At 32.1% G+C, this 23,566-nt stretch overlaps 1 protein-coding gene across 1 annotated transcript in view; it reads right to left on the minus strand.

Annotated features, from left to right (window-relative positions):
- The window catches only part of LOC129971507 (glutamate receptor 2-like), a 65,787-nt gene that overhangs the window by 25,283 nt on the left and 16,938 nt on the right, over window positions 1-23,566 (minus strand). The window contains exons 6-10 of the mRNA XM_056085336.1: window positions 17,869-18,033; window positions 14,963-15,070; window positions 11,417-11,524; window positions 9,043-9,222; window positions 7,166-7,530 (exon numbers count right to left, since the gene is read on the minus strand). Of these exons, the coding sequence (XP_055941311.1) occupies window positions 7,166-7,530; window positions 9,043-9,222; window positions 11,417-11,524; window positions 14,963-15,070; window positions 17,869-18,033 (926 nt within the window). The remainder of the gene's footprint in view (window positions 1-7,165; window positions 7,531-9,042; window positions 9,223-11,416; window positions 11,525-14,962; window positions 15,071-17,868; window positions 18,034-23,566) is intronic.

The raw sequence follows: 23,566 nt of genomic DNA on the forward strand, positions 1-23,566 counted from the left end.
ATTTGATGAAATAATGAAAGTGGTTTAAATTTCAGGCAACAATGTAGTCTTGTTAAAAATTAAAAGAATATATTTTTTATAAAAATTGTCAAAATGCAGCAATAAATCCGCACTATTACATGGATATCATTAAAAAAGGCTTTTTTATATTCCAAAAAGGTATAAAATTCATTTCTGAGCAATAATATTTTCGGAAATAATCACGAAAAAACGCAAAATTTCAATTTATTTAAATTCTAAATAATTTTTTTAAAAAAAGTTAAGAGGTGCACGTTTCCACCCTCTAAGGTATGTATGTGCAAATTTGGTGGCTGTAAGCAAAATGGTCTGGCTTGCAGAGTGCCAACATACGCACATCTTTATTAGTGTTAGAGATTATCAGAAACCGCATGACGTTGCCTGTGGTATAAGGAATGTCAGCGAAATCTAAGCCTCTATAAAATAAATTAAAACCATAAAAACGAAGTTAAAAAATAATATTAGCTTTGGATGCTTATTTTTTTGTGACAAATTATGTCATCCAATGAATTACATCCGATAAAAATTGAAACAAATAAACGAAAATGAAGATGGGTTAAAAGAAAAAAGAGGGAGAAAGAGAAAGAAATTAGAAAATTTCCGCAAATGTTGCCATCAGAATTTAAATTGTATAAAAATGATTTTCAAAATTCTTGATTTCCTAATTTGGTTTTCTGCCAAATCAGTTTAGAAGCGATCTTTCTCCCCTGGTTTTATATTTTCTACCATAAATCAACACAGAAAATCTTTAAACTCGCTATGAAAATAATTAATTAAAAAATGAATGGAAACAGTATTTTGATTGTTGATGAATTAAATTAGAGAGAAATTTTTGAATAATTAAAAAAAAATTTCAAAAGAGAATGGAAATAGTATGTCATAATTTTAGTTTAATTTTTTTTTAAATTAAAGAAAGTACGTCAGAGATACAAAGCAAATGTCTTGAGGAAGCAAATTGCTATCTTCGACGGTATATTAAATTTTATTTCTACGCCCATTAGAAACGTTGTAAAGGACAAATAAGTGTGAAAAATCATATAAAACACATGCAAAACATTATTATTATTATTATTTGCATTCAGTTTTTAGATTCGGACTTCAAGGTCATTGAGTCAACATTAGTACTGGATGATTCATGAAGAAGTATACAGTTTCAATGCTCTATAAATCAAGAACTATGTAAAATATTATATGTCACTTGTAACAGAATTGTATGGGGTTATTTTTAGAGATAATCGCAGATATTTTATGTGTGACTCCTAAGAAAGGGCCGTACACTTTCTTTCTTGATACTGCACAAAACAAATTTACCTTAGGGGGATCTTGCCAGGTGTTGCACTGTGAATTTGTGATTCTCTTTAACAAAAAAGGGAAAAAAGTGCTTGCGTACCTTCCCAACGACATTAAATGTTGCTTCATCAATGAAAACGAAATGATTGGCAAAATCATTATTTTCAAAACGAAGCTGCATATCGGTACAAAATGCAAAACTCCTTTGTCTGTCAAAGTCGTTCAGATTTTGCAACACCTGTACTTCATATGGAATCATTTTCAGCTTCTTTCTCAACTTTCTCCAGACGATGGGCTGAGAAATCTGCACGTCACGACTCACTCTCTGTGTTGATCTTCCAGGCTTCGTTGAATGACGATTTCTTGCGATAGAGTCAGTCGTCCAGGACTTAAACCTTCGCAAAAACAGCCCGTAATTTTAAATCTTTCCTGCCATTTATAGACATATTTTCTAACTAGGACTTCTTTTCCGAATTGTGATCAAAAATGCAATTACGCAAGAGTTACGGATTCCATTTTGATAATCGAAGAACACAAAATGCCTTCTCCGCTGCAGACACCGCCATTTAAAATGACTAGTCACAAGACACTCATGCTACTGCCTATGTGATTTCCGTCAAGGACGAGATACAAACTTTAAGAGCACATCTACCTTACGATTTGCTCAGGTGGTTCGTGTCTTTTGATTTTTACTATTTTACAGCATCTGGAAAGAGTATACTTCTTAATGGATCATACTGTATGACTGCCTGTGTGCAGTATTTCATGCGATAGATTTGTTTGACCGCAGATATGCATTGAAACACTTTCTATCTACAGTATAGAATTGGGCCGTAAAACATATAATTTGTGTTACAAGACGTGAATGTGGTTTATGAAACAATTTTTTAAAAAATTTGCTGACAAGGGTGCAGTTAAAAAACACGTGTATAGATATCATCAATTAAACATTTAACCTAAATAATAAACGCACTTAAGTTGTTTTAAAGTAAATAACAATATATATTGTTATATCCTCAAGAAAGAACTTGTTTGACGACAATTTACAAAAATAGTTCTATTAAAATTCTTTTAAGATAATGTTAGGTAAAATGTTGTTGCCATATAGTTGTCCAAACGGTTGTCTAAACTGGATGGCTGAAATCAATGGATGTATTATCTATAACGAGTGAAAAAATCGAAAAAGCAGCTTTTTTTTGTTTTTTGTTTTTTTACGATTCCCATAAATTGAAATTTAAAAAATCAGTGTAATAAAAACACATTAGTAAAAGAGACATTAAAGATATTAAATTTCGATTCAAACGGAACAAAACTATGGCTGCGCATTTTTTTTTTTTTTTATTGAATATGGGGCAATAAGAAAGGAAGAAAAAATAATACTGCTTTTAATGATGAAATTTTAAATGAATTGTGCAATAAATGAATTCGGTTGATTAATTTATCGATGATAAAATTTATCCCTTTGAGTCATTTCTAATGATATTAATTTCTTGAAGATGCGATAATAAATACTCGAGTTATAAAGATTTTTTTTTTTTAAATCATGTGAGAACATGATGTTGTTTTGGTTTGAGGTTCTTGAAGCCTCAATATGCACGAGCAGAAAAGTGGCGATGATCGCTTTTGAGGCATTCATTTTTTTGCTTTTAAAGTTATTAGAAAATGATATGATAGATTGTCATATTTGGCGACTTATTACCGAAAAAAGTGATAACTTGGCACGAAAGTCCGCATGTACCATATTCTCCACTCTGGCCAAAAAAGGACAGGCAGAGTCATAAGAAGTTATCTCCTGAAGAAGCACAGAGAAGAAAATGGGAATGAACGTGAAACAGCAAGGCAAGGTATCAAAAATTGTATATATATATATATATATATATATATATATATATATATATATATATATATATATATATATATATATATATATATATATATATATATATATATATATATATTAATTTTCAACTTTTCTAGTTGGCAAAAAAGTTTTGGAGCTCCAACGATTTTGAGATGGGGACAAAATTCGTTTTCTAAATATCGACGGGTGCATAGTCTGATAATCATGTGATTGCTTAAAACTGGTGTTTCAAGAAAAAAATTCGGGTCGCAAGAAACAAATTGTAGAACTCGATTGATTTTGAGATGATGAAAAAGCATCGCTTTTCTAAATATTGGGGATTTCGAAATGTCAGTCATGGGAGAACAAAATGTTTTTCTGCCGGATTGATACCACGTGACTTTAAAAAAAGTAATGTTCTCACTTGATAATTCGAAATTTGCGATAGCAGATTTCAATTTTTTTTAATAATTATTTTTTTGATGTTGCTGCTGCTATTAACAGCTATATAGTAAGAAAAAGAATGGAATTCAGATCTCTCCCCATTACTTGGGTTCAAAAATGATAGTTAACTTCATTGATACCAAAATTACAAATTAAATATAGTTTGCTAGTTGCATCTTTGAACTGCCATATTCGCATGCCTATGAACATATAAATAATTATCCCTTCGATGGTTTGGTTTTGGCTTAGTTATATTAACGTCCCGTTGTAAAGCAATACTAAGGCTATTTTGGGACAGACCTTGTAATTTTGAACCGCAGTCAGATGACGAGAAAGATGCCTGAGCTTTACTCCTAAACTATGCATTTGACAGTTATAAATTAATTAGCTTTATTGTAAAAATTATAGACAAAAGATTATCCATATACTTTGTGGTGCTTATGAATTACTGCTTTCATATTCTCACGAAAAGATAGATCGGCATAGATTTAACTTTGACGGCTATAGCCGGAAATTTGAAACAGGGCTATTAATTGTAAAATCATATATTTTTATGCCGGGTTTACACTCGACCAGTTATAAGATGGCCAGTAGGCAGCGTATGCGCAGTGAGGGACTGATTTATGTTTGCCAAAGTTCATAATAGATTCAGGCTTGACTATAAATTGCCGCTTTGGCGTCCCTGAAATTTGCTTTTTCGCTGCATATCATATTAAGATGATGGATATTTACACAAAGAAACATGGCAAAATAAAAAAAAAAGTTCAACATACTTAAATTTGGAAAACTGTAGAAGAAAAAATACCAAATGAGATTTAAAAAACACACACAACTTCGAATCCGAAAGAACAAAGAGCAAAAAATGACGGAAATAATCCAGGATAAGTGATCAATTTTTTCATATAATAAAAACCTCGCCAAATTCTACAAACGCATGCGCAATAATAATAATAATAATAAAACAATATGACGGCATGTAGTTGTCCCGTCGGGAGAATTACTTGCATCGACCGAACAGCATTTCTCAGCCTTTCTGCGCATGCGCTGCTTACTTGACCGTCTTATAACTGGCCTAGTGTAAACAAGGCATTCATTTATGTAGCTTGTTATGTTTTTTTTTTAATTTTTTTATTTTGTTCATATTCTCATGGACAGCTGGTTCTAAATTTCATCAAAAGTAGATAGAAAACTGCAAATGAAATGTACAGACCTCATGCCAAATTTATATAGGTGTATTTTATTATGGGTTAGAGTTAACAAGCGTACAGAAAGATGGTCAGTATTCCATGTATTTTTAGGTTTCAGACAGATCTAAAACCTGTTTATTAATATGTCCAGGTCAAAATTATTAGCATTTACAATATTTGTTCGTCACATTATTTATTATATCAGAAGGTTTTAAAATATGAATGCCAGAATCGAATTTCAGACTACGTTTTCGCGGATTCGGGAATCGGAAAATTCCATTTCTTCCCATTCAGACAGTAACTTTATATAAAAGAGGAATGATGAACCCAAGAAACATTTAGGGAAAAAAATTCAGACCCAACAGCTAATATGTTAATTGATTTGATAAAGATTTGAAAAGTTTCATATCTATTCTGCTCAATCTGTGGGAAATCTCTCGCTGACTCTTCACTTAACACTTAACTGGGGAGGTGAAATTTTAGGACTTAACTGGGGAGTTGTGGTCTACGAGACCGCATTTCATTTGCACTCAAATTAAATTTTCTAATGAATGCATTAGTATGAAAAACTGCCAACATATTTTGCAGATATTTTTCTTGATATATAGATATGTTTTAGAAATTTTTCAAAATATATTATCATTGAAAAATGTAAATGCGTTGGAACATACATTTTCTTCTCAAATTACATGTTGCAATAAATAACATTCTTGAAAAAGCATATTATTTTTTACTTTTTAAATCATACTTATTTTTTCAATATATGAAGGTATATAGAAGACAATATAATTTAAAATTCAACAATTATATGAAAAATAAAAAATAAAAAAACGACAATGGGTAAAATTGGCCCTTTTTTTTATCGGCTTGTGTGATTTTCATCGCACGGTTTTCTAGGGCATTTTAAATATACAGGTTAAGAACTAGTATAAAAATCAACCTATAAATTCTGTATATATATATATCATGGTATATTAATATATTTTATAAATTTTTCAAAATACGTTATCATTAGAAATATTAATTATGTTTGAACATACATATCAAAATCAGTTGAATGCGAACTATCATAGAAACACTCTTCTGTACAATTATCCTTATCACTAAAATCACTTTCTGCTTCATTTAAAAGTGTCTGGAGCACTGCTTCATAAAAGGATCAGTAAACTGGATGATAATTCGGGGTTCAAATTTTAGCGCCATTTGCTAAGCCTTGTTTGTGTAATTATGTCTAATTATGTTTGAACATACATATCAGAATTTGTCTGTACAATTGGCCTTATCATTAAAATCACTTTCTGCTTCATTTAAAAGTGTCTGGAGCACTGCTTCATAAAAGGATCAGTAAACTGGATGATATTTCGGGGTTCAAATTTTAGCGCCATTTGCTAAGCCTTGTTTGTGTAATTATGTCTAATTATGTTTGAACATACATATCAGAATTTGTCTGTACAATTGGCCTTATCATTAAAATCACTTTCTGCTTCATTTAAAAGTGTCTGGAGCACTGCTTCATAAAAGGATCAGTAAACTGGATGATAATTCGGGGTTCAAATTTTAGCGCCATTTGCTAAGCCTTGTTTGTGTAATTATGTCTAATTATGTTTGAACATACATATCAGAATTTGTCTGTACAATTGGCCTTATCACTAAAATCACTTTCTGCTTCATTTAAAAGTGTCTGGAGCACTGCTTGATAAAAGGATCAGTAAACTGGATGATATTTCGGGGTTCAAATTTTAGCGCCATCTGCTAAGCCTTGTTTATCACTGGGACCCTAACAGGGAGAAGCGGTCTTAGAGACCGCGCTCGAAGAAACAGCTGAATTATTTAAAAAAGCAGCTGCTGAAATCAGTTGAAAAAGTGCACGTGTATTGAAGGTCACAAAACAGGAAGCTACAGGATCAATCCATTCAATTGAGCTAAAAATAGAATAGGGGTGACAGAAAATCCATCGCTAGCGGTCTCGCAGACCGCTAGCGAGGGATTTTTAATTAACCCCAGTTAAGGGTTAATTATCAAGAACTATACTCAAATGAAAAGACAAAACTCAATTTGATATGGCGTATTCCATATGCGTACATGGGGTATTCGGAAACATCCCCTGGCACTCTGCTGGAAATCAAATGTGACCGTGATGCCCAGACTGCCCTGGCTAGACTAAAAAGTGGTCATCTTAAGTGTCTATCCTTTGAAAGCGGAAGAAAATTCCATCCCACTTGTAAAAAATGATGTGACTATCCAACTGCACCGGATCACATTCTGGATTGCATCGGACTTTCTAAGGGAGACTTAAGATTCGATTTCTTGGCGATCAACAACCTACTGGAGTTTATCTGACATATATCAGATCGTTTGAGGATAAGCAGCAACAACAGTTTCATACCGGGGATAGATGCCAGTGTCCCTCTGCAGCAGGGCCCCCACTGTGAACCAGAGACTCCCACAAGGTGACAGACTGTCGGTGCCTTTCGACTCGAGGGCCCTGACTCTGTCGGGGGTGCCGACCCAACGAGAGGCCCCGTAGCATGCAGCAGCGAAGACGAGCACTGCGAGCACGACCACCAGCCACAGCTCTGCCGGCCAGACGGTCAGAAAGGAGAAAGGACCGAAGGTGGAGGGCTCTTGCAGCATGTCTTGCGGCTTGTGCACCAGAAGGTTCAGTCCGAACGTCATGAACGTCTTGGAGAAGTAAACGACTTGACCTCGCTCTGGAGTTTTGGTGAGATCTGCGACCACCATGTCTGTCTCCTGCAAGTGGAAGGGAAGTATTTTTTCTCTGTACAAAACATTAGATAAATTGAAATGTCAAGGTCGAGTTTTCTATTGAGAGTGCATAATTAGCAACGGCTTAATACCAATTCAAGCAATTGCCATTTTAATAATTCCATGAATTGAATAAAATGACTACCATTTCAAAAAATTACCAGTTACTAATTCAAGGATTTCTTTTGTATTCGTTCAGAATGAGTAAATGTGAGTAATTATGAAAAATTGAATTATTTCCATAGTTTTGATTTCTGATTATTTTTAATATTATATTTTTATACTAATGTAATTTGCGCCATGTGACATGTTTGCTGTGATGTCCGTTCGAACTGTGCTACAGAACAAATCGTGGACCTAGAACTACTTACTATGTTTGACTTCTAATGACAATTTAAGCGAAAGCTTCACATCCAATTAGGTGAACTAATCGCTTTTGGAGGCCAGCTTATTCTCTCCGATTATCAATGTTTAAAGTAATCAAATGATTCATTTGAAATGTATTAAAAAATGTCATCTTAAACAATTGTATGGAAATGATATCATTAAAAAGGTAAATTTTTTTGAGAATTAAAACAATACAAAGATTATTTTGTAAGATAATTATTTTGGAAAATATGAATATCAGTTTCCGTAGGCAAGACATAACGATTACGGCTAGACTTAAGATTAATGTACAGTGGCTAAAGTTGGAAAAAATTGGGAATTTTTTATTGCAACCTTAAAAGCCTTTTGTTACTATATATGGTATCCGTCCCGGATCTCAAACTTTTAGCGAGATTTGTGAAGGATTGTCACGATTTTGACATACTTGGCGAGAGACTGTACGTTAATATTGTCATATCACTATCACTATTGTTTTTGCGCTTGATTAAATATTTTGTTTGAAACCTCTTTTATGTTTGCCATTCAACAACAGGTATTAAGTGCGTTTTTTGTGGCACGTACATTAGTGTTATATTATATATATATAGGGCATAAGACTTTCCTCCCAGTTTTTGGTTTTAGTTAAAAAATTTGTCGATAGATGCTGATGCAGACAATAAACATGTAAATAAAGAAATAATTGAAAATTATGTCACAGTTTTTCCAAATCTTTTAATAAATGAAAACCACAGTACAAAATGTTCACAGAATCTGCCGTTCTGTTCTCTACTGCTCGGTCAGTCACAAAACACTCCTTTTAAAGTCGAAAGATTAACCCCTTCTGAGGCTACGTATTTTGAAGATTTGCATCCGGAAAAAACAATAAAAAGGACTTTCGGCGTCATCGACAATTTTTTTTCCTAAAACCAAAAACTGTGGGAGGAAAAATGTATGCCCTGTTACATAAATTTTTTAAAAACGTTAACCGTTTTCCTGTGATACATTTTTGAAAATCGTTCAGTCTACTTCAGGACTTCCTGTATATATATCCACAGATAGAGATACAATTGGAAAACGTTGCAAGGTGTAATTAAAACAGAGATGCGAAAAGAAAAGCATGGAAATACTCACATTTCTGACAAGTTCTCCAATCATGCCAGTCCATTGACCGGTCCAATTTGTCCCGTACTTTCCGTCTTTCACTACCTGCAGTTGGTACCGACGGCCTGTGACGAGGCTCAGCTGCTCCAAGAAGTCCACTACGTAACCTTCCATCGTGCCATCAGGCTTCACCATCAGAAACGGAGGCACCTTTTGCAAAGAAAAATGATTTCATTGGCACCAAAGGACAAATTCCCAAATCAGTTAACAAATAAACATTTTGACCAAAATCACTACTATGTAAGTTGATGAGTCGAGACATTCCCTGATTAGTTCTGTGGGGTACGAAAATATGGTACTTCATCTTCTTGTATGCATTCGATCACCCCCCACCACTGCCACCCACTGAACGAAGGAGTATCGACAGGATTTGTTAGGACCGACTGCTGTCTTTAACATAATCCATCCATATCACATATCACTGATCAATTAACCGAACTAACTTCCACTTCGGGACCAGCCAAAAATCGGCCAATTTTTTTTATTTTTTTTTTAATCTTCCTCCTCATCTTCTCCTACACCTGCCATTCTGTTTAACAAGGAGAAGGCCACCATTTTGTGCAAATCTCCTCGAAATTCATATTACACCAAATGTGTGTTCCACAACAAAAAAAAGGCCAACTTTTAAATAGTTGGGGGGAAAAAATTGTCAATGTTCAACACCAAGTATTTCAGTGTTTTAGGATTTTATGACACCATTAGTACTGTGCTTAAATCATTATTCTCAACTTTTAGAGAGGTGCTTAATCATTACTGTGCTTAAATCATTACTTTTTACTGTGCTTAAATCATTATTCTCAACTTTTAGAGAGGTGCTTAATCATTACTGTGCTTAAATCATTACTTTTTACTGTGCTTAAATCATTATTCTCAACTTTTAGAGAGGTGCTTAATCATTATTGTGCTTAAATCATTACTTTTTACTGTGCTTAAATCATTACTTTTTACTGTGCTTAAATCATTATTCTCAACTTTTAGAGAGGTGCCTAATCATTACTGTGCTTAAATCATTACTTTTTACTGTGCTTAAATCATTATTCTCAACTTTCTTTTTTTTATTCTCAACTTTCTTAATTCCGAGACTTCTATTCATTCTTTTACAGGGAGTGGCAAAAGAACTCGGATAAAGTTAAAGAAGTAAAATAATATCTTTTCGATTTGTATCTTCATTTCTTTTTCTTTACCATTTTAAATATAAAATATTGTATAATATATCTCTTAGTTTATGCAGTGTTGCTTTAAAACGGGTCGTTAATATAACTAAACTAAGTCATGCGCGTTATTTTCAACTTAAAAATCTGATTTTTCTTAAGATATTTAATTAAATAACAAAAATTAAATCAGACTGCGGAATTTTTGTTCAATAATTGCTAAAATAGTTCTTGTAATAAATTATCCATATTTCACCTTAAAAACTATGACCATTTTAATTATTCTAATTTAATTGCCATACAATTTTTCCTCTATTCTTTACAAAAAAATTCGAAATTTATTTTAAACATAGTTGTTTGACCATGCTTTTTAATGTTATATTTGAACTCTAACGAATGTCATTCTTTCATCAAATACTTCGCCTCACACGTTTTTGACACGTTTAGCGTTTCATTTGAAAAAGAAATGTTTAAAAACTTTGCTGAAAGAAAAGAAGCCATCATTTAATATTTCACTTCCATTAACTGAATTTTGAATTCTTCTAGATGATTACTTTTTCAGTCAGTTTGGTCAAAACTCTTTTTCAGATTGTATGAAAGAATGTTCCTTGTGTCAAACTTTTGCTTCAGTGAATGAAAAATAATAGAAATGAATGTTCCTTGTGTCAAACTTCTACTTCTGAGTGGAAGAAAAATAATAGAAATGAATGTTCCTTGTGTCAAACTTCTGCTTCTGAGTGAATGAAAGATAATAGAAATAAATGTTCCTTGTGTCAAACTTCTGCTTTAGTGAATGAAAGATAATAGAAATGAATGTTCCTTGTGTCAAACTTCTGCTTTAGTGAATGAAAGATAATAGAAATGAATGTTCCTTGTGTCAAACTTCTGCTTTAGTGAATGAAAGATAATAGAAATGAATGTTCCTTGTGTCAAACTTCTGCTTTAGTGAATGAAAGATAATAGAAATGAATGTTCCTTGTGTCAAACTTCTGCTTCTGAGTGAATGAAAGATAATAGAAATGAATGTTCCTTGTGTCAAACTTCTGCTTCTGAGTGGAAGAAAGATAGTAGAAATTAGTGTGTTAAACTTCTACTTCAGAATGAATAAAAGAGTAGAAACTAACGTTCTTTGTGTTAAATTCTACTTCAGAGTGAATAAAAGATGATAGAAATGGATGTTCTTTATGCTTTACCGTTATACTTGTGACACGAACAGGAATGTCTCTCTTCTGGAATGCGGTTACGGGAGGAAGGATCTTCTCGTTGAGTTTCAAACCCTTCGTATCGGACCAGGTACCAATCTAAAACGAGACAGATATAGAGGAGAGATACACAACGCATAACAATGGTATAAACAGGATGATACAAAAGAACACTGATAACTTGACTTAAATATTTTTTGAGTGCCAGTACCAATGTACGTTTCTCTAACTGAATGTCAAAAAGGAATTTTACAAAAACTTGCTAAATTAAATTAAAGAACGTTTTAAGTTTAATTACAGAAACCATTTAGAAATTCGAACAAAAATTTCTTTATATGATACTTTGTTGATCATAATGGCACAAACAAGTTTCATATCTTAAAAGATAATAGCAAGTTTCTCATGTCCAGAAAAAGAAATTCGAAAGTTTTCTGGTAAAATGAATTAAACTTCTTCTTTTAAGTTTAATATTTTCATGAAAGTACATGTGTATAAACAGCACGAGATTTGGCGACCTTTTGGTATAACCGCATCTTATTGGTGAATTTTTAGTGTAATTGCATGTTATTGGTGAGCCTATGTTGTTATCTCATCTTTTTGGCTAACTTTTGGTGTAACCACATGTTATAGGCTAATTTTTGGCGTAACCGCATCTTATTGGTCAACTTTTTGTGAAATTGCATGCTATTGATTAACTTTTGATGGAAATACATATTATTGGAGAACTTTTGGTGTAATTGCATATTACTTGCGAACTTAACCCTTAACTGGGAACATGCGGTCTGTGAGAACGCTCGCGATGGATTTTCTGTGACCCCTATTCTATTTTTAGCTCAATTGAATGGATTGACCCTGTAGCTTCCTGTTTTGTGACCTTCAATACACGTGCACTTTTTCAACCGACTTCAGCAGATGCTTTTTAAAATAATTCAGTTATCTCTTCGAGCGCGGTCTCCTTGTTACCGCATCTCCTTGTTAGTGTACCAGTGATAAATAAGGCTTAGCAGATGGCGCTAAAACTTGAGCCCGAAATATCATCCAGTTTACTGATTCTATTATGAAGCAGTACTCCAGACACTTTTAAATGAAGCATAAAGTGATTTTAGTGATAAGGATAATTATACAGAAGAGTTTTTAGATGAAAGTTCGCATTCAACTGATTTTGATATGTATATTCAAACATAATTAATTTTTCTAGTGATAATGTATTTTGAAAAATTTATAAAATATATTAATATACCAAGAGATATATATACAGAATTTATAGGTTGATTTTTATACTAGTTCTTGACCTGTATGTTTAAAATGCCCTAGATAACCGTGCTATGAAAGTCACACAAGCCGATAAAAAAAGGACCAATTTTATCCATTGTCATTTTTTTTAATTTTTCATATAAATGTTGAATTTTTCATTATATTGTCTTCTATATACCTTCATATACATTAAAAATAAATATGATTTAAAAAGTAAAAAGTAATATGCTTTTTCAACAATATTATTTATTGTAACATGTAATTTGAGAAGAAAATGTATGTTCCAACGCATTTACTTTCTTCAATGATAATATATTTTGAAAAATTTCTAAAACATACCTATATATCAAGAAAAATATCTGCAAAATATATTGGCAGCTTTTCATACTAATACATTCATTAGAAAATTTAATTTGAGTGTAAATGAGATGCGGTCTCATAGACCGCACCTCCCCACTTATGTCCTAAAATTTCACCTCCCCAGTTAAGGGTTAAGACTTAATCGAATTCACCGATGAACATAGTCAAATTTTAGCAACGACCAAAATGACATCTTTGGCGATTAATCGCTGGTACACGGTTAATACATAAGCTCCTTCAGGAATCCCAAATGAAACTATATTTAATTATTTGTAAACAAAAAAGTTTAATAAAATTAGTAAAATTCTATTCATAAATTAAATTCCTTATGTATTATTGATCTTAAATTGTGGCATGGTTGTGTAAAGTAATTGTGCCACGGCGGCTGAAAGGAAAGCAAAATGAATCAATTATCAAGTATTATTTTCAACGAGATTATATATTGATATTGAGATTTTCACTCGCAAAATTGTTTTGTATTCGAATTTCTATTCATCGAATATTTTGTTCGTTTGATATACCGCTAAAAGGATCTAAACAAAATGATTTTGAAATAATTACTTTTCTAATTGTTGATGATGGCAACATCATGTGCTTAAAATAACAAAATATTAACAAACAATATAAACATACACAATTGGAAAATAAATCCTTTTATTGTTTTTAAATTCATTTGCAATTCAGCAGATTTGTGAGTTCAAAGGATCTTCTTCAAGCAATCAGCCTTGCAATGACTGTATAGTTGTATCTATGATTTTATTGCAAATTTTTTTTTCTTTGCGTTTAATGTAGCATATTGAAAAGCGCTTTTGATGGCAATGTGTCTTTATTGGTTTAAATCATCTCTTTGTTACAAGTCAAGTGGTACAACTGAATGGGTTGAAAAAATTCCTCTCGGCAAGCTGGTAGCCAAAGGTTAACATCTAAGTTATTTTTACAAATTCCTTTCAGTCCTTTTTTTTTTTTTTTTTTTTTTTTCAAAAATAATGAAGTATTATGTTTTGAAGCGGCCATAGATAGGGATTTTATTGCTATCACACAGGTCAAGCATCGATTTCAAAAAATAATATTAATGTAACAAATATAATAAAAATAATATTCAAATATATACTTGTTACAAATTTTATATTGTTAAAAATCTTTGAAGTTTTTAGGGAATACCAAAAATTTGTAATTTAGTAAGAATTAAAAGGTGTTTTTTTTTTTTTTTTTTTTTTTTTTTTTTTGCAATTTAAACATATTTGAAAAAATTAACGATTATTTTAATAATTCTTATTTCATTGAAAAGCAAAAAAAAAAAAAACCTTTTTACGATAGAATGTATGAATTTATCGTTTGATTTTTCAATTATATTGGACAGAAAAATCGTCTTTTCGTAATGAACGCTTGAATTAAGATTTTATTGGATGCCCTTTGGAATATTTCAGTTATAATTATTAACTGGAATAAAAGGGAATTGGCAAATTTTTAGGCTTAAACGCCATTAGCAAACATAGTCCATTAATTAGCATATCTTTGACGATCTTTTTTGGCAATTAATTGCTCTTATCTGATTAGTACAAGTACCCATATTTGAGTAAAAAGATATAAAGATTGTTTTTTTTTAAGTACAGTATACTCTAAGTAACGCAGCAGACATTAAACCAAAGGATTACCAACTTAACTAAATCTCCGAAATAACCATTCATTAATTTAAAAAATACATTTATATAATAAATATAATTATTTATATTTATTATAATTATATTTATAATAAATATAATTGATGATAAGCGCGATATTATTTCTTTAGCATTATATTTGTCAAACCGAATGAAACTATAGTGTTGTGAATTTAATGCAAATAAGTTGATAAATTCAACACAGAACAAAAAAGAAGTTTTCTTGTCTAGCTTCTAGAACATTTAGCGTTAAAAGCCTTACTTTATTGAGGCTAAAAGGGGTGGACTCGATGATATTTAATGAGTAGCCCTCTCTTCGACCCTGCCCATCGAACTGGAGATTTCCTGTTACTCCACGGCCCAGTAAAACCTGTAAAGAAAAGGAAAATCCACAATATATGAATAAATACATATCCAAAGATATAAATGTGTAAGCATCTTTGGAAGGAATTATAACCTTCCCGAAAAGCATCAACAGTCCTCTGCTGCAGCCTACACGTCATTTTTTAAAAAATAAAATGGTATTTCTTTAAACGTTTTGAGTGAAGATTCAGATAATTGTATTCCTCTATTATTTTGTAGCGAGAAAAAGTCAAGCTAGTACGTACCATCGGTGAACTTAAGATTTTACAAAGAATGTAGCCAGTAAGTAGTTGGATTTCATGAGGAATGTCTTCTGAGAACGAGCCGCTTTTAACATTGAAGCGGATTGTGATGCGTGAGGATAGAACCTGGGACCTTGTGGTTAGCAGTCCAGTAACTAAACTATTTTACCAAAACGATCGTTCTGGTAGAAGAGTTGTTAACTGGCTTATATGCTATTCACCACAGCATCTAACTGGCTCGTTGAAAATATTGGTAGTAATTCATTCTAATTAAATCTCTTAGCCATGACATAATAAGCAGGATTCTTTAAACAGCGTGTTTTTACTTTCTCGTACACATATATAGAAAATATTACAGGTTTAAAAAAAATTCGAACTTGAGATTTTAATGCATCTCAACGTTTCGAACCTCTCTGAATTAATTAACACACTTTTGGCATCATGTCCATCCGTCTGTTTGTGAACACTATAGCTGAGAAACGCTTTGACATGGCTGAAATTTGATATATGGAATGAGGACCAAATTTGTGGAAGCTTGTTAAATTGTGAACGAAATCCATCCGGAGAAAGTCTGTTTGGCATATCGCGTACAAGTGAATAGGATATCTACAGAGGTCAAAGAGATCATTTTATAAAATTTGGTGCACATTTTTAGCATCTAAAATATGGATACCTATCAAATTTTGGAACCAAATCTATTTAATGACTGGCAGTCTATCGGGCTGTACTTTCGCATGCTTGTAAAGGCAATAACTCAATGTAATGAAATTCAGTGTGTCAAATTCGTTGTTCGTTACTGGGGCCTGCTGAGTGTTTTCGCGCCATATACCTACTACAGGGGAACCCGGTAACTTTACGGACTTAGTGGAGTTGAAGTTCCGTAACAATATCATAATAAAGAGTAACAGTGTTTAAAGCTGACACAATGAATTTTTTTTTCACTATTGCTTAGTTATGTAACTAATCCTTAATCCTTACGTACTACCACAACCATTTTGGCGGCATTGAATAAATTCAAGGTTATCAATATTACAATTCAGCTCCTTAGACACGTTCGAAATCTGGATTGCCAATTTGGTGAGTTATCCTGAATGTTGGAATGATTGCGATAGTTCGTAAGTACCCAAATTTATTATTTATTTTTTTATTAAAAGCATGTCTTAAATTCGAATTACACCACATGGAAAAAATAAGAGTATCTTCATTACCTGATGATTAATGATATATATAAAAAAAGACAAGATGAAATATCAATAAAGGTGGGTTTACAATGACCCAGCTACAATCCATCCAGTAAGACCACGCATGCGCAGAATCTGTATAATAGTAAGCACCTGTTCCGTGGAGAGAACTTGCTATTGTCCGCTCTCTCAGCGCATGCGCAATCTTTCTTCTGCGCATGCGTGGCTTACTGGAATCTTATAATTGGCTGAATGTAAACCAACCTTAACAACAAGGAAATGAGTATCACCACACGATACGATTTTAAAATATTTTTTTAAAAATTAATAAAAATTAGAAATGTTATTTGAACCAAAATCGGTATCATTGAAAAGATAATTTCTGAAATTTAAGAGAATTTAAAAATAATTTCTGCACCATAATATTTTTGGGAAGTTATCACGGGAAAACGTCAAAATCTTGCTAATTTTTAATGAATTAAAATTCTAATAGAAATTTCATAAAGCCACTCCGTGGTGCACTTTCTCGCTCTTTGAAGAATGTGCTTAAAAATCCTGGTAGTTCTATATCAAATAGTTTGACCTGTAGAATTCCAAAATACAGACATTCTTTTTTATTATTCTTAATAATATTAAATATATAAATTATATTAAAGTTATAGTTATTATATTTAGAAAAGTCTTGACAACCCAACATAAGTAAAGAAAAAAATTCTCCTACTTTGTGTCTACTACAAAAGTGTCTGAGTAAAATTTTAAAGTAAATAAGTGTCGTATGCAGACTAATTTCAGAAGGAAAAAAAACAGCTTTGGAGAAATTAAAATGCATTCGTCAAATTAAAAATGTTGCTATTATTTTTGTATTTGTTTGAAATTTCGACTAAAGAATGCAAAACAAGTATGCAGCTGATAGTTAAAATAAAAATTTCAACTTTTGTAGTAAATACTGTAGTGAAAAAAAAGAAACCTCATTTGATTAAAAATTAAACATTATTTTAAAAATGGTTCTAATCAACAAATTGTGAGAAATGAATGCAAGGTCTATTTCATAAACATGGTTTTTCACCACCTCTTATTTTGGACCACTTACTGTACTTATTTATTCACGAAGTAAAAAATGTATAGGACAATTCAACCGTTTTGGGACTCTCTGCTCAGGTTCCTAAAAATGTGTAAAGATTCTTGAGATATTAGGAAGAATAATCTTAAATCTCGTTAAAAATCCGTGTATAGCGTTTCCGAAATTCTATGACACTCTAAATCCCGAATAAGTCTTACATCAATAATTTTTCTCGTAATGTTTTCAACGACCTCTCAAAGATGCTCTCTTGAATTTTGAATCACCCTGCTTATTAAATATCGTGACGAATTTAATGACTTACATGTCTCAGGAACAGTTTGTCGGTATCCGGCAGTCCCGAGCTGTAGTTGAAGCAATCCGCTTGCGGTGGAACTGATGCCACCAGCGTCTCTGGAAACTCTCTCGACAGTTGAGTGAAGACAGTGTGCAACAAACGACTGGCGTCATAGCTCAGCAACGCAGAATCCTTCAGAAAGATATGACACAAAGATCTATAAGTGCTCATGCATTACGTTGTAAAGAAGATTGTAAACATAGATAGTAGATTAAACACATATTTCTATGCAATGGTGGATTTAGGTACTTAGATCTAGACCATTATAAGGTTCTTTTTTAACAAAATAATTCTTTTAGTTTAAAAAATTACCCTATTTTTAATTAACGTGTTAATTGATTATTTTTCCTTAGTTATTTTTAACTTTTTGAAAATGGAATATCATATAAGTAGTTTCTTATTACTGACAGCTCCAATTCGGCAGGAATATTGTTTATATTTGATTTCAGTTAATTCATTTTTTTACTTTCTCCTATACATAGAACGCAGAAAGTACATTAATCATCAAAGCATTCGAACTCGCTTTAGGTTTTCTGAGTCCGCGTTTCAACCCCTTTAAAACGTGAGTCCACCACAGGGAGATCACGTTTTAAGCGTACCTGAATTCAAAAAGCACAGTTTTTGGAAAATACCCGTCTGTCTGCCTGTAACAAAGATACCTCAAAAACTCTTTGAGCTAGACGGTTGAAATTTGGTCTTTATATATATATATATATTGGTACACGGTCTTACATTAAATTTGCAGAATTCTATCAGGTTTTGAGTAAAATCTGTTCAGAGGTAGTCCGTCTGTCCGACTGTTCGAATATAAATTAACACGATAACAACAAAACGAAGAGAGCTGGATAGATAAAAAATTTCGTATATAGATTTCACATCCATATTGTAGACACCAGTCACATTTTGAACCAAATCCAATAAGGAGTTGACTGTCAGTCTGTCTGTATTTTCAGAAATAAATAAACGCGATCATTCAAATCCGCAGTGACTTAAATATATCAAATTTGGCATGAGAATTTGTGAATACAAGTGCAGTTTTGTTCACATTTTTATTTCAATCAGTTGAGGAAAACATGTCTAAAAAACAAATTCGATTTTCTGATATTATTCACCGCACGTCAAGGATGGCGCGATCTATTTAGTAAAAATGCTATATTCACGCCAGAAGTTAATATTTCCTAACTATTGTGCGCCAGTGCCATGTGAGGCGTTTTCTGTCATGATACATTTATTAGAGAGTATGCGAGAAAGCTTTTAGGAGACCACTCTTATTAAGACCTCTGGTGTATAGCTTAATGTTCATTGTTTGGACAAACTATTTGACATTAGAGCCATGTTATTTTCACTGTCTTACTTAAATGTTTTCTTTCGTAATCTATAACATCATATTGCTATTAAAAACGTAAATATCTGTTTCATCTACAAATTGTAACTTGAATTAATTTCTTTTTGTTTCGAAAACTAAACTAGTATTAAACACAATACATCTTCTTTAGCTTTCAACAATGGAAAAAAATCATGGATTAAGTATTTGATGAAACAGTAAAGACGGTTTGAATTTAAAGACAACAATATAATCTAGTATTGGAAATTAGGTTAAAAAATATTTACAAAAAATTGCCCCAATTCAGCGAAAATTCGCACGACTATCATTAAAAGACAATTTTTTAAATTTTAAACAGTGTAAAAATTTATTTTTGTGCAGTGATAATTTCAGAAATCATTCCAGAAAATCTCCAAAATTCAGATTATTTTTAATGAATTAAAATTCTAATAGCAATTTAAAAAGTAGCTCCGAGGTCCCGCTCCCACCCTCCAAAGTATAATACATGTGCAAAATTTAATAAATGTAGGTAAAATGTTCTGACTTGTAGGGCGCTAACACACGCACATGGACATTCGTCTTTATTATCAGTAGAGATTATTTATATCTGCGAGATATCACACTATAATTTAAGCAGATACTTGGTATTTACAAATAATGTTGTAAATAAGTGAACGTATTAAAAAATTGATTTGCTAACTTTTTATACTTCACCGCGTATTAATGAGGTCTTAATGTTTTGTTACTGATCATTTCCCTCTATTTGTTAAACAGACTAATATGTTTTGAATGAACTTGCTTGCAAACCCTTCTTAGCCTAACAGTCCTAGGCAGCTACCTAGTTGCAAATCTGCCACTATCTCTAGGGGATACCATTGATGCATTTCTTTTAGTGTGACTTCTTTCAAATCATATAGATCTTAAACACAGTGTAGATTACCTATGAAGTTTCATTTTATCGTTATTTTTGTAAATCCAAAAATATAGCCAGGTTATTAAGCAGGCAAAGTAGACAACTACCTAGGATCTATATAACTTTAGGGGGAGCCAAGTTCTCTATATTTTTTCAAATTTTAAACGTTGTTTCATTTTTGTTTTCATTTAATAATAAAGGATGTGCAATCAAACTTAATTAAGATCAAATATTGTTTAAATTAATTTTGGAACATTATTCTAGTAAATAAAAACACTATTATAGTAATTAAAGCTTGCAAATGGTAATTACTTTCATCTTATGTTATTTTATCTCTAAACGAATGCGTTGTTTATGCATTTTTTTAAATGTCCAGTCCTATTATTAAACTTTATTTGGATTATGCTAAAAAAATTTTTTTATAGAAAAAAAGTATAAATTTGAATAGTATTCTTTATGAGTGATATATTAAAAGCTTTTTTTTAAAAGTAATCTGTAAGCAAGCGTTTTGAGATTTCAGTTTGTCAAAATTTGCAAGCAAAAGTCCCTTACATAAATATTAAATCAAAAACGGAAAAAAATTGGTTTTAAAATTCTGGGAGTGCATAAGAGCCCCAAGATTTGCATTACGTAACTACTAGAAGAATGAATGCCATCAAAAACATAACTTGTAAAAAAAACCAAGTCTCGCAACTCAGTTCTTCTATCGTAAAAAGTTGTGAGATCCATGTAATATCAAGTCGGCCAATTTATTCAGTCCCTACTTAAGGGTCCTTCTGTCTTAAGTTATTACGTAATTAGCTAACCTAACAACATCTTATAGTGACCATATCAATATTAAAAATCTTTTATGGTTTAAATAAATAGATTGACTTGGCCATCGCATGAAAACACAATGTATCTTTACATTAAATTAGATTACATTAACATATTATATTAAATTAGATTGTTTTTTGCTCCTATTTTTATAATTATGTTCTCTTCCAGGCCTGCAGTCATAGAAGCATCGTCTTCATATTTTTTTATGCATTCACGAGCTCTTTTTGTTAGGTATCTGGGGCAATCTATGCTATCTACAGCTGTAAGTTTTATTTTGGGATGTGGAAGAGATTTAAGCATTGCAGTATTTAATTGTTGACACATGTTTTTTGTAAATAATAAGAAAACGATATCATCAGGAAGTTTCGAGAGGTGTTCAATTATTTCAATTAATCTGTTTTCATTTGAATTGGATTTGAGAGTTATTAATCTAGTCGAGAGTAAGTCGCAGTCTTTTTGTGTAGTCACACCTAATCTTATTCTATTTAGCATTTCAACAGAGTCAAAATCATTGAGCTGTCGCATGTTAATTGTAAGTTCAACGTATATGAACAGTTCAGTCCACAGATTCGGTACACTGAGGGAACCTAATAACTTGTTAGTTTCAGCAGTTGATAGTTTTTCAAAAGGTGACTTTTCTCTTACCGGCGGACGCTGTAAGAGATCTCCGAAAACTACAAGATGTTTTTTTCCAAACTACCCATTCTGATCGTCTTTTGTATTGGATATCATCGACACTTCGTCTATTATAAACAACACTACTTCTTTCAAATCTGATCTCAGAAGGAGCACTTCATCAGAAAGTTGTTTGTACTTCGGTATTTGCTTGTGTTCTACAGGCAGTTGCAATAGTCTATGTATAGTCAATCTATTCTATGTATAGTCAGCTATTCCTGTTGGAGTACTAACTGCCACTTTTTTTGTTTAAATAAGTCTTAACCCAAATTTTCAGAGTTTTTATTAAAAAGCTCTTTCTAGTGCCACCAGTTCCCCTCACAAAACAGCGTAAAACGTCAGCGTTATTATCGGTTGTGTCCATTTTATTTGTGATCATATCGAAGACTCTTTTTTGATTGACATTAAGTTTTGCGATCATACTTTGAAGATGTTTGCTTTCTTCTACCAGATTGATTTTCTGAAAGTCACCCATTGCGTTTGCAGTTTCCACAGCTTCAAATTGAATTATTTCAAATTAGATATTGTTAGAAACCTGTAATTTTGTGATTTAATTAATTTTTCCCAGCGAGAATAGTGTCATCATATGAAAGACCGTTTTACAGTAATCTGTATTGGATGCTGCCGGATGCCGAGCCAGTGATACGAGAGCTTGGTGACAAACATGGCGACCATTTGGTGACTTGGCGACGAATTTGCCGACAAAATGGATAATGTTCGAAACTTCGAAAAATTTATCGATATGTCCATTATTACATGGATATTTTAGTTTTTCCTTGATTTATGCACTAAACACTAACTGTATTCTAAATTTGAAGCTTCTATGTCTGCTAGAAGTGCCTTAGAGTTTTTATGATCTGTCAGTCAGTCAGTCAGTCAGTGACAAAATTCACAAACTTTGACTAGTTATAATTCTTAAACTACTGGTTCAAATTTAATGAAATTTGAAATATATTGAAATATACCGTGTTTATATAATGCCTGCTTGGTTATTGAAAATTCAGGCTTCTAGTTTTATCCACAACGAAGTTATAGGGGGTTGAAAATGGCCTGAACTGCTTCGAGAAAAGGATAGTACGGCCGTGCCGCTTGTTTTTGCTCGACTTGGCGGGGGCACTGCCGTGCCCCCAGATCAAGCAATTGATTAAATAGGATTATAATTAATTAAATACATCAAGTTTGCCTGTCTGTTGACTTGTGAGTCAATCAATTAACTATATATATATATATCGTCACCACTGATCTGCAGGTGAATTTGGAAAAATGAAAATCAAAATTTTAAGAATAATGATTTAAATATAACTTTTTGTAATTTGAATATATTCTAATACTTGCACTTCTAAAGGAAAGGAAACACCACAAAAGAAATTTTGAATCATCTAGATCCAGAAAAGTTATGAAGTCCATAAATATTTGCCTATTTGATAATCAAGTCCAAGATAAAATAGCGTGTGTAAAATGCCTCATCTTAATACTCTTTCAGTCCGACACAAAACGTTAAAACACACTGCGCATGCGTTACATATGAATATAAGTAATATAAATAATTACTTAATTGCAATCATATTAAATCAATTATCATATTAATTCTTCTAGTAATTTTTAGGGCAATGCAAATCTTCGAGATCCCTTTTCTCTTCTGAACTTTCAAAACCATTGCTTCTTTCGATTTTAGTTTCATCTTTTTATAACTAGTTTTTTAATTGCTAATTTTGACGCACTGTGTTGAGACTCTACCTGAATTTCATTTCATTCAGTCGTTTCTCCGCTAATAAGATTCAAACATGTGGGTTCGTAATGTGAAATAAACCACTCGTTGTTAATCTGACTCCATTTTATTATCTCTCTCCCCTACAATTCTATTTACATGCTATATATATATATATAGTTAGTTGCTTGCTTTGCATAGTTGTCATATACAAAAACATATATTG

Source organism: Argiope bruennichi, chromosome 6 (genome assembly GCF_947563725.1).
Source record: "Argiope bruennichi chromosome 6, qqArgBrue1.1, whole genome shotgun sequence".
Classification (NCBI taxonomy): domain Eukaryota; kingdom Metazoa; phylum Arthropoda; class Arachnida; order Araneae; family Araneidae; genus Argiope; species Argiope bruennichi.